Raw genomic sequence first — 13490 nt, forward strand, 5'->3', positions numbered from 1 at the left:
TTTTCTTTTAGCGAATAAAATTCGCTTGTCAATTGCATCTCACTAAAAAGTATTAAGATAACGTCAAAGCCTTCGGTCCACTTTGACGCTATCTTCTTTATAAAAGCTACCGGATTTTAATATCTTAAACTTTTTGTGTTAATGATCCTGTAATTGGCGACAAGATTGCTAAATGCATTTTGATTTAGGAAGGTCAACTTGATTCTCCAGAGTGCTTTATTACTAGAAAATATTTTATACGGCTTATATCTTGATAGTTTTAACTATATTTTTGTTTATCTTTTTTATATAATCCATTTTTTGTAACATTTCTAAAGAGATAAATACTGCGTGTTTATTTTTTATAGATTTCCGAAATTTGCATTATACAAAAAAACTTTCTATTTGAAACCTACATTTAATTCTGTTAGCGGATCTCAAATATTCTTAATAATATAAAAGACGCCACTTTAAATGTCATTTGACGAAACGAATCGGTTTTACACCGTTTAGAATTTACGCTACATTTGTGTTGCGTATAAATAGTTTTTGTATCGGTATTAATAGATATTATTTTTTATACAGACAGATATATCATAATGTGTCATAATATTCATGAATATTTATTAAGGTAGTGGATGCAATACGAGTGTTAACAGATATTACTCGTTCAATAATCTATTCAACATCCACAAATAAAGTTCCGAAGGAAAAGAAATGCAATGATGAATGTGACTTTTGCTGTTAAGTGTTTTTTTTTTTTATTATTAATGCTGTGGCTTTATTCGCACTGGAATCGTAGAATATTCTGCCAATATCAACCTTTTTATTGGTTGGAAAGTAAAATGTTGTTTTCGGTTTTGTGTTTCTCTTAGCTTAATTTGTGACGAGTAAATGTTTCGCCTAACATCATACCTCAATAATATTTAGATTTGTGAATAGACGCGCGCGTGTTAAATATACTAACTATTTAATTTTGATACATTTTTATTGAAAGATAAGTTACATCACAACTAACATGCTTGAAATCACAATATAAACGTTTAATAACTGAAAACGAAATTCGGTTTTTACCACAAAAGCTTTAAAAATAATAAAGAAATAAAGTTTTATTTATCCCCTATATGTGTAATGATTTAAAAAATACTATACAAAGGCACTCCATATCGAGTTTGTGTGACGCGAAAATGTCGTTTTAAACGTGTGTATATTTTTTTCATTTTTGGCGTGCTAATGTCACACGGACCTAATAAAGATGCTGGATCCGCTACTTTAGAGCGTCATTTTTCATCGCTTACCGCTCATGTTGACTTAACCTCAATGACGATGGGACAGTCGAGCACAACGGTGACATGTAACATATGTTATTAATATATATTATACAATAAGCGAATAAATAAAATATTCATATATAAACTCAATCGTTTAAATTTAACTTCGAATTATTTATAAATAAATTTAAGTTTATATATGAAATATAATTATTTTAATTATAAATTGATTTTCAAAAGTTGAGATGATTTATATTGTTTATATTGATTGTTTTTTGTTGTTGGAAGCGACTGTTCTCGCCCACGCCGCATCCCGATCTGTTGACGTCTCATATTGAATGGACAGACGATATTTACATATATAAATTCATTATTTTTACAAACAGACAGTTAAATATATATATAACGAGAATTATTAATATTCATTAATATATAATATGTTACTTAATAAATCAATTGTGGTTATTAATTGATGTTATGAAACACGACCTTGTATACGAAGAGTACATTTGTCACTATTCTGTACCAAGGTTTTATTGGAAACCTTATTGACATGAATTATTACTATTGAAAGTGATATTAGATATAAATAATAATCATATGAATATTACTGATGTAATAATTTTAAATCATTGCTTCTTCAATGCTTATAAATAAATAATAAAAAAAAAATCCACAGACTATACTATATCTGAGTTGGTTGCGTCTGTACTCGACTTTTTTATGTTCCAATAAGAAGATTAACTTGTTTATTTAATATCAATAATTTATTTCATTATTTGAATAATAAAAGCGAAATATTATTTTTTAATATATATTTTTTTACGTCCCAAATCTAACAGCCAGTATGCGTATTCCAAATTTGAACTTTTTAAATTAATCTAAACGTATATGGTATACGCGTTAGGTTTATTTTAGTATCTATACGCAGCGACGAGGTACAAATTGTGTAATTTGTCTCCGGCAGCGTGGAGGCGACAATCCGTAGTAATCCCGGACATTGCGCGCTAATCGAAAATATTGACGGCCATATTGACGAGCCGGCTTCGTTGTGTCATTGAGTGATTTATATTCCAATGTTTTCATTAGAAACCAAATTTACTGTTTGATATGTTAATCATTGAATATGTAGCACGTATTTATAATTAATATTAGTATCTATACAAACATTTTAAGTTCTTAAATATATTATCTCATTATACTTTTTCAGTCCAATGTATTCCTTCGTTTTATAAAAAAAATTATATATATATATATATATATGGACAGTTACTTTAAGCAAAATATAAAAATTGCCATCCAATAGCAATAAGGCGTGAACATTATATCCATTATATAGAACGGTCACACTTAATCTATTTGATTTGAACAATTTGTATTGGTGAGGTCAGCTGTACGTGTTATCAGTCGAACAGCAGAGAGCGTTCTGTGCCCCACTACCACGAACCTCCTCGCGGCCCTCCCAACGCCTCCCACAGCGATTACGCTCTACCTTATCTTATCATACGAAATGCGACCGTATTGGTGTTGGTTAAAGGTCATATTGCTGTAGAAACATAATAGAAAGGCTAGACATACCTTTTGCGATGTGTCGTCGCCCGCGTAGGTATTAATGGTATTAAATCTGGATTATCTGAGCGTGTCTTTCAGTAAAGTAACAGCTTATATCATGGTTCATGGTAATTTTCTCTCCAGCATTTCGATCGCCAGTATTAGGGAGAAAATTTTTATTTCTTAGCTTGCATATGTTTAAATAATAGGAGAACAAAATGAAGAATCTCATTTCATCTAGATATTTTTGTACTATACGTATATTAGATAATTTATTTTTCATATAGCATTATAAAGTTATTATTATTACATAATAATATGTTTTTGTAACTTTTTCTTTTATTATTTTAAACATACGTTAATACATATAAATTTTATTATCGTGTACCAATAAAAATAACAGTACTGTGATTATTTGTGAGCAAATTCCACTTATTGAATTCATCATCAACTCATCAGATCTCATGTTCATACTACACCTGTAAGGCCTGTAAGTCATCTGGACGCAGGTGATGATATTAAGGCTTTCCTAATGACGGACAGACCGCCCAGCTCATCTCCGCCATGTAATTAAATTTACCCTCAATCTGTTAATGTCGTTTCCATCTTAACATGTAGCTAGGAATATAGAATACATTTAAAAATAACTTAATATTCATTTGCTTTGAAATAACAATGCTTTAATATTGACCAAAGAAATTAAGAACAATTGAATTTAAGGGATATTTTTTTTATTCCAAAACAATTAATGATTTAGTTGAGAACATTTATGAACTATATATAGCTTTTCTTTTTAAGTGTGATTATTATTTTTTTATTAAGTTACTGTTACTATAAATAAGTACATTGAATATAAGCTAGATATTCTTGTGAACGGAGGTTAAATTCTTGTGAACGGAGGTTAAAATTACATTTGCGTATAAGGAATAATAATGCTGGCACAATAAACCAGTCGCTAACGTACGACGGATTAACAACCGACACGTAAAACCTTATTAGTCCAATTAAAAAAAAAAACTCAAACGTACAAGCCAGGGTGATAAGAATACACAATGAATCGGCGGTCTTGAAGTACAATTATATCATAAAATTGAAGCGTTCAAATTAATTAACAAACTGTAATTACACCATCACTATCATGATCAATTACGGAGCTATGTCCGTCCGTAACGTTAAAGTAATTTTAATGAACCCGACGAGAATACGGTTTTTGGGAAATTAGTTTTTTTTTTTTTTTTTAATTAGTTAATATCAAACGTTGCAGTTTAGAACTTGTGTGAATATGTACGCGCGTCGTAAATAATTAAGTATGACAGATTTCTGTGTGTTGTTAATTGTATTGCGATAAATAAATGTTATAGGTTTAAGACTTGTTTATTCATTGTCTTTAAATTACAAAAATTAGAGAGAGGCTTAATAACAATATCTGAATTATAAATTGGTTATTAAATTAATACAGAAAATAATGAAATTTCTGAAGTACATACTTTTTTTTTAATTGTCCCCTTATTTGTTTTCTCTCCTCAATGAAAACCATGTAAGAACTCGACTTATTTTTACAGATCGTACTCAACTCAATGCATAGATACCAGCCCCGGATCCACCTAGTGAAGGTGCGGGATGGAGGCGGTCCTATCACGGATCTATCCCGGGAGCAGCACAGGACTTTCATCTTCCCGGAGACGGTATTCACAGCCGTCACCGCCTATCAGAATCAGCTGATCACCAAGCTAAAGATCGATTCGAACCCATTCGCCAAGGGATTCCGGGATTCGTCTAGACTCACCGATTTTGATAGGTAAATATTTTATTAACTACCCTCGCTTTAATTCAAAAGTCGTCCCAAAGAACGAGAAAAATATTTATATTGTGGTTCTATTCAGAAAATTCAGTTACCTGTTATTAATTTACACACAATGGTAACACTAGACAAATAGTAGTAACTCCAATATGCTATTATGCAGTATTATCTTAAGTAAGTTAATAACTGAATACTAAAAACTATTAATGTACAAAAGAGGCCGCTGATGTAGACACCTCGTCGGACCGCGGATAGCCGGCAGGTATATCCGAAACAAAACAATTATAAACATGTGCCAAAATTTGCATGATCTAAAGCTATTATCAAAATTAGCACCTATTACGAGCCACAAGGTGAGATTCGAGCACGTGCAGTCGAAGAGCTGCAGGCGTTTGATAAATTGGCAGGTTATTAGTAGCAGTTGAAAGGCATTAGGTCGACCGCCCTGCAATTTGTGGCGGCTTTGGAATAAAAGATTAAAAACTCGAGCCATCCGATTTCCGATACCCCGATGCTGATAGGCGAACCGATTTGCCGATTTAGGGACCGTTGTTATCCATATCAGCTTAATCAGCTCGCCAAAATTATAGCTATAAAACGTTTTTGAATTTATGGCGTATTACAATATTAGAAATTTATGCCATACATTTTCAAACGTTCAACGAACCCGATCGATTTTTAAATGTATTTTATTTACGTGTGTGTCTTGTGTGGCATAAGATTTTATTATTCAGAATAATAATATCACAATATGTTAGATATCATAAGTCCAATGGCACAGAATACTAAACCTTGGTATGTTAGTCATGAGTCCTTACTTTGCCTCATATTTCACAGTCATGTCAAGCTGTCATGATATAAGATAAATACTTAAACAACTTTATGACGTAATTATTATATCTGTGTAAATGTCACGAACACTGATTCTAGTTCCTTAATTAACTCTACGTTTAATTTATGTTGTTTCGGACTATTTATCTTCGATTTGATATCTGAAATTGAGCAGTTAGTTATAATTGAACACGATTTAGTCATTTGATTGCTAGTTTGTGTCTTTATTTAGTTAGCGTTTGGTTGCTATGTAATAAGTTTTTTTGATTTTTCAGTGATTCTCATTACTAAAATTACGCTTAACATATTAGTATATATTCGTTAACGTAAACGTAGAGTGATATTTGTTTTTATATTGTGCTGACATTATTTACATTATGAATGTATTTTTAAAAACGTTTCATGTAATTCCTTTTGTCCAACGTTTGAGGTGAGCCGTCCGATGCGAGGCGAGAATTCGCCGGAGGCTGTAATCGCGGGCGTTCCCATGAGTACCGTACTATTGTCTCTCATTTCGCACTCGACACGTTTATTTCGTATTTCACTATAATGTATATAATATCGTGTTTGCCATCGAGTATGCGTGGTTGTGGTGGTCGACAACGCGAGCCGGCGGCGGCGGCGCGGTAATCACAGGGCTCGCTCCTCATTATGCCCTAAACGACAAATTAAAGCGCATTTCTATTATCTGTCCGTCGTCGAAGCTCGGACCGGTTCGCGTATCGTGCTTCGAAATCGTTTATATTTATGTGGGAAGTTTAAAATTCTTTCACACATACAAAAATTACTGTCTCGATATATTTAATTCTCGTACACTTAACGCGCAACCAAACCACGTCCCGAATGAACACCGTCAAAGTGTAAATGTATTAAGAGAGAGAAGAGATTGATAGATAAAAATATGGACCCGCACTTTAAATTCCGTCGGAGTCACGCGCTGTTAGATGACATGACTATCCGTGCGCTGGACCAATTAATAACTTGATCTCTACAACTCATGTGCTACTGATTTGTATTAATTGATACGCCGATGTTGATAGTCCGTTCCTGATTGACGGCTTATTTGTGATGCTATCGATACATTAGGGGCTTCCTCCTACTGCTACTGTGTAAGTGAAACGTAATTAGAATGTAATATTTGTTAATAATATAGTCTAATCGGCCGGAAATTATATATGATTTTTTTACTTACAATTCTTATCAAAGACATGCAGACGTTTTAAAATTATTTCGTTCCATTTGAGCGTTTATGTAAGAAATTTGATGAACATATAAATACATTATTTCTTATTTGTTATCTCAAATGTTACTTAAATTCGTACTGTTGCGAGAGATACTGTATAAGACACTGTTCTGGGTAAGTAGTGAAGACAGTGGGGTAATAATTCAGTTGTTCTCCTCACACTTATGCTACCAGCACTGTCGAGACTCAAATTATTTTTCTGTCATTACGTATGAAATAAGGTTTAGGCCGTTCATAAACCTCTCGCACTATGAAGAATGCGCACTAAAAATCCACAACATTGTTAGTAATATATTTCGCTTAAAAATTTTAACCGGATATAATTTAAAATTTAAAATATTACGTCATTAAATATATTAAATATAGCGAAGGCTAATGACTTCGTTCGCTGACGTCTCAAATCGGCTTCATGAGCGTGATGAATCGGCGTTGTGTGGGAATCGAATATTTCAGGTATTAATTAATAAGAGGACGCCCACCGCTTTGTCAGGACTAATGTCTGAAGCGTTAGCACATCAGAATTTAGTAAATGGCACGGCTATTATACATTTAAAGTGATATCAATTATGTACACACGGTTATTCTTTTACTAAAACTATTCCGCTTCAACTATACCATTGGAAGTTTTTGTTAAAATATTGTTATAATATTAATAAAGTTTCGAAAAATTTAAACTTAAAATATCTTTATTTATAACTTGAGAATTTTAATAACAATTTATGTCGACAAAAATGAGATATTAAAACATCTATAAATCGATACGGACAACTCCATCCCGTATCTACAGCCTCTTAGCAATGCCGTAATACTTAGTAACGTACCTACAGCCTTTTAGAGCGCCGCCCTGTAATTTGGCGGCGAGTGTTGGCTATTACGGCTGATACCGAGATCATAATAAATACCCCATTAACGCCCCCATAGCACCCGAAACGACATACCATGATATAACAGCTCTGTATTAAAATATAGTTTGATTTGGGGCACACGTAATTATAAAAGATACAAATAAAGCAATGTCAATGAAGACTGTTCATTCTATATATATAAAACTTTTAATGACTGGATTATTTTTAGGCTGCTAGCTTTATCTAAAATGACATTATTAGGTCTATGGAATGACAAAAACTAGACCTACCACTATATGCCGTATACCGCTAGTATCAAACGATAAACAACATATAAAAAATGTTATTAAATAAGATTACGTCATGGCGTATTATAAAATATTGCTTTAATGTGTGAGAATTCAAGATGATACGGGGCAGATTTGATATTAACACCCGCCATTATCCGTTCCATATGAATTAAGGTTTTGTAACAAAAACTTCCATATTTTTGTTAGCATGTATGGGCACCTGTCTGAGAGCCGGCGCCTTCGGCCATCACTGATAGATTAAATTCGACACGGCATCACGTCATGCCAATTTCGTGGTTCACCTCAACACTGTGCTGTCACGCCTATTAACAGCTCGTATCTCAAGCTGAGGTTTCTAATATCGGATTCGAGAGAAATAAACGTTTAAATACTGAAGTGACGCTCACGGAGCAAGGGAAGCGACACGGTTGTGTAGGAAGCTAAAATAGGTGGTTACGAGAAATGCTGTGGCGACAACATCCTGGAATCGATAAAGAGCATCACGCACTGCACTAAAGGCTCGGAACGTGCTCGCCTCGTTAATTTTTGCATTCAAAAATATATTTCAACGAAACATTTTAGTAGGACTTTCACACGGTTGCAAATCATAAATTATACGATTTACTGTTCGCTTATTTCATTTCTATATGAATGGTAGAGCATTTCGTTAGGAAATAATTGAATCTAAAGTCATTAGAGAGCAGGTTATTTTAATATGTTTAGTGAGGGTAATAATGTTTTATGAGATTTGAAAACACGTGGCCCGTCGGTGGCCGCTGCATTCCGAGAACTCGGTTTTATAGACCATGGACCGCTGAAAGCTAACGAACAGACGAACTCTCCAATGCAATTTTCGCAGAAATATCACCATACTAGCTTCTTATAGTCTGAATGAAATAGTATTTCTGTTAATATTTAAGTACCTTACTGGATTCTATGAACAGGTATAAATATTTCTGTGTTGAAAGATCATAGAAGATTTTACTGCATCGGTCTGGACCACCACTAGCATTTCTGAATAGAAACAACACAATATAACGATTACAGGAACTGTCCAATTGCATGACCTACATATAATAATCTGAACAAAATATCAATGACATCCTATTTTAACTTCAGGGATCCTATGGAGCTGATGTTGATGGAGCAGCAACTGCTTCGTTCTCCGCTTCGATTGTACTCCGGCAGCAGTAGCGAAGAAGAAGCTGAGAAAAGGGCAGCCTGGGCAAGAACACCTCCTGCACTTCAGCTGCTAGCACTAGGCGGTAGAGCCTGGCCGTCAGCTTGGCCTCAACCCCTCGCAATTCCTCCAGATCTCTGGCTTCAGAAACCCCCACCACCTATGAGATATTGTCCATACCCGCCGCCGGCACACCCCTCAGCGAATCCTCCCCGGCCTGAGCACGCGCCCTCGCCCAGACATCCAATGTAAACTAAATCCTTGTTCTATATCTAAAAGTGCTGTGAAAGTGAACCGATGAAAGACATTCAGGTGATGTAAGACTATGTACCTAATAAATTAATATAATTCCTTAGCTTTTAATAGATGTATTTTAGTAATTTGAAGGTTCCTACCCCAAGTGTATAACTTTAAATGTATAGTTAGATCAATTAGAAGACAGTTACCTGCTTATTTTTTTTTTATTCTGTGGCATTTCAGTGACATCTAATACTATTTATACGAAATCTGTACAGATAAAAAAATGTGTTAAATTATTTATTATATAACCAAAGATTCTAACAGCTATCAGAATAATGAAATTACATAGATGTGAAATTTAGCCTTACTTAATTATTAATAGACATGTTAAAAAGACATTCCACTGTATTGTATGCTTTAAGATATTCCGTTTGATTTAAACTATCGATTTGATGTAGTTTAAAAAAAAATTAACCCGTCTAAACATGTGTCCGGGAACAGTATAGAGGATTAAAATTTTATTAATAAAATGTTTTTCTATTTAATTTATTACAATTTTATTATAAACGTAATATGTACTTTCTGTTTTGGTTGTCTTATTAAATGTTTTATATACGTAGCTGCTATTGGAACATTGTTTCGGTTTTTAAAACTAAAATTGTATCTATTGTATTTATTGTAAAGCGTTTAATTAAATTATTTTTGTAGAATAATCACTGTATATAAGGGGTCACGTAGTTCATAGTTTTAAGAGATCTTTGAATTTAATACGTAGCTGACAAAACGCGAACACCACGACATAAAACGATGAGATACCCTCCTTTTATTACCTGCAACATTAACTTTCATTCATTACCTACAACATATTTATTTATACGTATAGATTAAATGTATTACTGAATAATAATATTTTTCTGTATGATCCTTTGTATTTTGATATCAAATTATTAACTGTTCGCGTTCGTAGTGACACATATCAGGGTTGATCCCTACGTGTTAATAAAATAAACAATCGTAAGGCTTGTTTTATTTCACCCCCCTAAATGTATCACAAAACTATTTCTACCGTCACATAATCAGGGTAATTGGATAAAAGAGAATATAATAATAATATAATTACTATGTTTTAATTTTGATATAATGAAGTTATGACTAATTACATACGATATTGTTAGGACCCTTATAAAATCGTAAACTTGCTAAAGTTCAAAAGGAAAGTAGTCAATTTTAATAAAGAAAAGGAAGTAAAAATGTTTTGAATACGTGTCCAATATAAGTATTTTTTAAATGTCTATTTCAATGTTAAATTTACTAGTATTTCCCAATAAAAAAATCTGAAATTATTTTTTTGGAAAAGCAAAAATACTGACTGGTTATATATCTCGTAAAAGGGTGTAACTATATATACATATATAATATTAAATATTCCTTTCCTAAGCTTATAATATCTGTATATCTATCTATATATGTAAGTTACGGTATCAAAAATATTGTATATAAAACGTTAAAAAATCTGTTCAAAAAAAAAACTTAAGTGTCAGGCATGTTGACGATAGATGGCGCTGTTACAGGTGCCAATTAAAATAATATTTTTATTGGTCGCCAGGCGGGCGACCTTGACAGCCACTTATATCTATCTATAGCTTTTATTATGAGATAGTACTTGTTATAATTCAATACCAAACAAGATGTTAGCGATTTGGGAATAAGCATCAGTTAGGGTAAGGGAACCGCCCTTCGTGTTCCGTACACCGACCGAACAACGTCAAAGAAAATAAGGTACTTCAATTCCAGTATCACATTAGTTTTTAGTACAATTTTACTTGATTTAGACGCATAACTTTTGAAAATAGAATTAGTAGATTGGTATAGTTTTTCTTAGAGACAGAATTTATTGTTAGAACAAGTTAGGGATGAAGGTGTTTGATATAAATGAAAATATCTCAAGTAGATGTTCAAAGATTCTTAAAAGATTTCCCTTTCTATTACAGTCATGTTGATTTCCTAATAAATGGATAGTATTGGTTAAAATTTAATATATTACTCGTATATCTTGCCTAAAATTTAGGCTAACACATTGATAACAAAAACGGCGTTTCAAAATTATTTATATAAAAGGCAATCGAAAGCTCCGTATAAATATATATTTTTTATTATATTTGATTACGGTCGTAATATTTTTTTTTAGATGGCTTTGAGACAGTCATGTACCATACGATTTGGCACGTAGGTTGCAAATGACGGTCACACTTTTATTTTCTGTCTTTATTAAGTGTCATTAGGCATTATTAAGCGTATATATCGATGATGATCGGCCTTCCGTCCGTACGGTAATTGCCGGCGATGTAGCGGACTACAAATTGAAAGCGGCCGCACCCCGAGGCGAGTATTGATGGATCTCCTGCCATCGAGAAATTATAGCCGGCCCTTGCGACAGCTTCGCAAATTGTGCGTATAATTCTAGTAAATAATATGCCGTTCGCAATAAATCCATGTAGGTCTAGGATATAAGTGCATAAGTGTGGCTTTTACGCGTGCAGAACACGTGCGCCAGTCCCGTGTAATGATGAACTCGAATCATCGAGGCGAGCGAGATCATTGGAAACAAATCTAAAATTTAACACTTATATAATTCACGTCGGCATTGCCGTTTCATAGTCCTTTGTCTGCAAACTGAGCATTAAAGCGAACATATAAATATGAGTTTTGTGAGCGCCAACCAAAGCATAAATTAACGCGAGCGTATTTCGCAGACACCGGCTGATTGACTCCTTCCATTACCGCCTCGCATTGTTCGACACGAGAGAAAAATTACATATCCTTCGAAATCACAACACATTTCATAATTATGGACTATTGTGGCGTTGTTGAAGTTAATTCCTCGGGGACGGGCGCTCTCCACGCCTGAGGACTGTTCGAGATATGTTAGTGTGCGGGCGTGATTTCGTAATGATTAGTGCTGATTAGTTTTCAAGGAAAACGCTAGTTGGAGAAATAATCAAAGATGTAACGTCCAATGAGAAAACTTTTTATTGAATTGTTATAGAAAGTCGTTTTGCAATTTTAATTGTTGCGCTGGTTTGTTTGTGTGGGTAAAGAGAGATCTCATTATTGATAAGAATTAGTTTTAGTTCGGCGGCTGTTTAGAAGGAATTTCACGTGACTTATTTATGTTTGGGAATATTGCTATTTTCTTGGGTTTAATTGCTTTCATTTGTCGGTCTTATGGCCGTATTGTTTCCAGTACTGTATAATGCCGCAGCGTCAGATTATCAGTGATTAAGGGCGATAGACGGTTCAACTCCACGTGCGATCTTCGTTCGGTCATGCCCTACGAGATCGCGATCTTTAATATTTCTCCTGTATGATATATTAGCATAGGGCTTAACTTTAAGATACAAATGGAGAATGTTAGTCGGATTGTTATTCCAAACATACATAAAACTGTAGTGTCAGTACACGTAATAAAAGTATACTTCGATTGAAAATTACATCTTCTCGAGGTTAAGCGAATAAGGATAGTTTCATGGGAAAACTAATCGTGACCGCCCTAGATTAACTTAACCAAAAAGACGGAAAGACGGGATAAATCCAAAATAGGACACATTAAGCATCAATTTACAGTGCAGTAAAGTATAACGGCTGGCCGGTCTAGTTGTCTAAGTGTCGAATCGGTACAGACAAGTTGGTTGTCCAAACGTTTTTCTAAGTCAATGATGCAATTGTAACGGTGTCCGTCTGTCGGGTACGTCCGGCGTCAGCTGCCAGCTCTAGAGCGATAGACAAGTAAATAGAGAGGCTAATCGTCGCGTGGAAGGAAACGACGAATTACTACGTCACAGAGCGCCCAACAATTGCTTTGTTGCTGGTGATAGATAGATGCTTGGACTATGTGAGGTGCTGGAACATTTGTGTGTGGGTTCGCTTGCGATTTAAGCTGACAACATTGTAAGTAAAATGAAGCATAACGTGAAACTTTGTTATTATAGTTTATGACTAAATAAAATGATTATAATAAAGCCGTAGTTTGAAATCTATCAGCAGAATAGATAAAAATTTACTTTTACCAACTGTATTGAACCGTTCACGCTCTCCGTGACCAGATTGACAAATTAAGGACCCGTAACTCGTGACTATTACTACGCTCTTATAGCTAGGTTGTTATTTACTAACATATATTATTTAAACACAATCAATAAATCTTGTCGAAAGGATTGTGTAATGAAAAAAAATTAATTAAATGATAGCCTCAGTCTCTG

At 33.8% G+C, this 13490-nt stretch overlaps 1 protein-coding gene across 1 annotated transcript in view; it reads left to right on the forward strand.

Moving 5' to 3' along the window:
• LOC116765291 (T-box protein H15) overlaps positions 1 to 10249 on the forward strand; it is a 42621-nt gene extending 32372 nt beyond the window's left edge. The window contains exons 5-6 of the mRNA XM_032654731.2: positions 4364 to 4599; positions 8931 to 10249. Of these exons, the coding sequence (XP_032510622.1) occupies positions 4364 to 4599; positions 8931 to 9243 (549 nt within the window). The 3' untranslated portion in view covers positions 9244 to 10249. The remainder of the gene's footprint in view (positions 1 to 4363; positions 4600 to 8930) is intronic.
• Positions 10250 to 13490: the final 3241 nt, after the last annotated feature.

This window comes from Danaus plexippus, chromosome 2 (assembly GCF_018135715.1).
Source record: "Danaus plexippus chromosome 2, MEX_DaPlex, whole genome shotgun sequence".
Taxonomy (NCBI): domain Eukaryota; kingdom Metazoa; phylum Arthropoda; class Insecta; order Lepidoptera; family Nymphalidae; genus Danaus; species Danaus plexippus.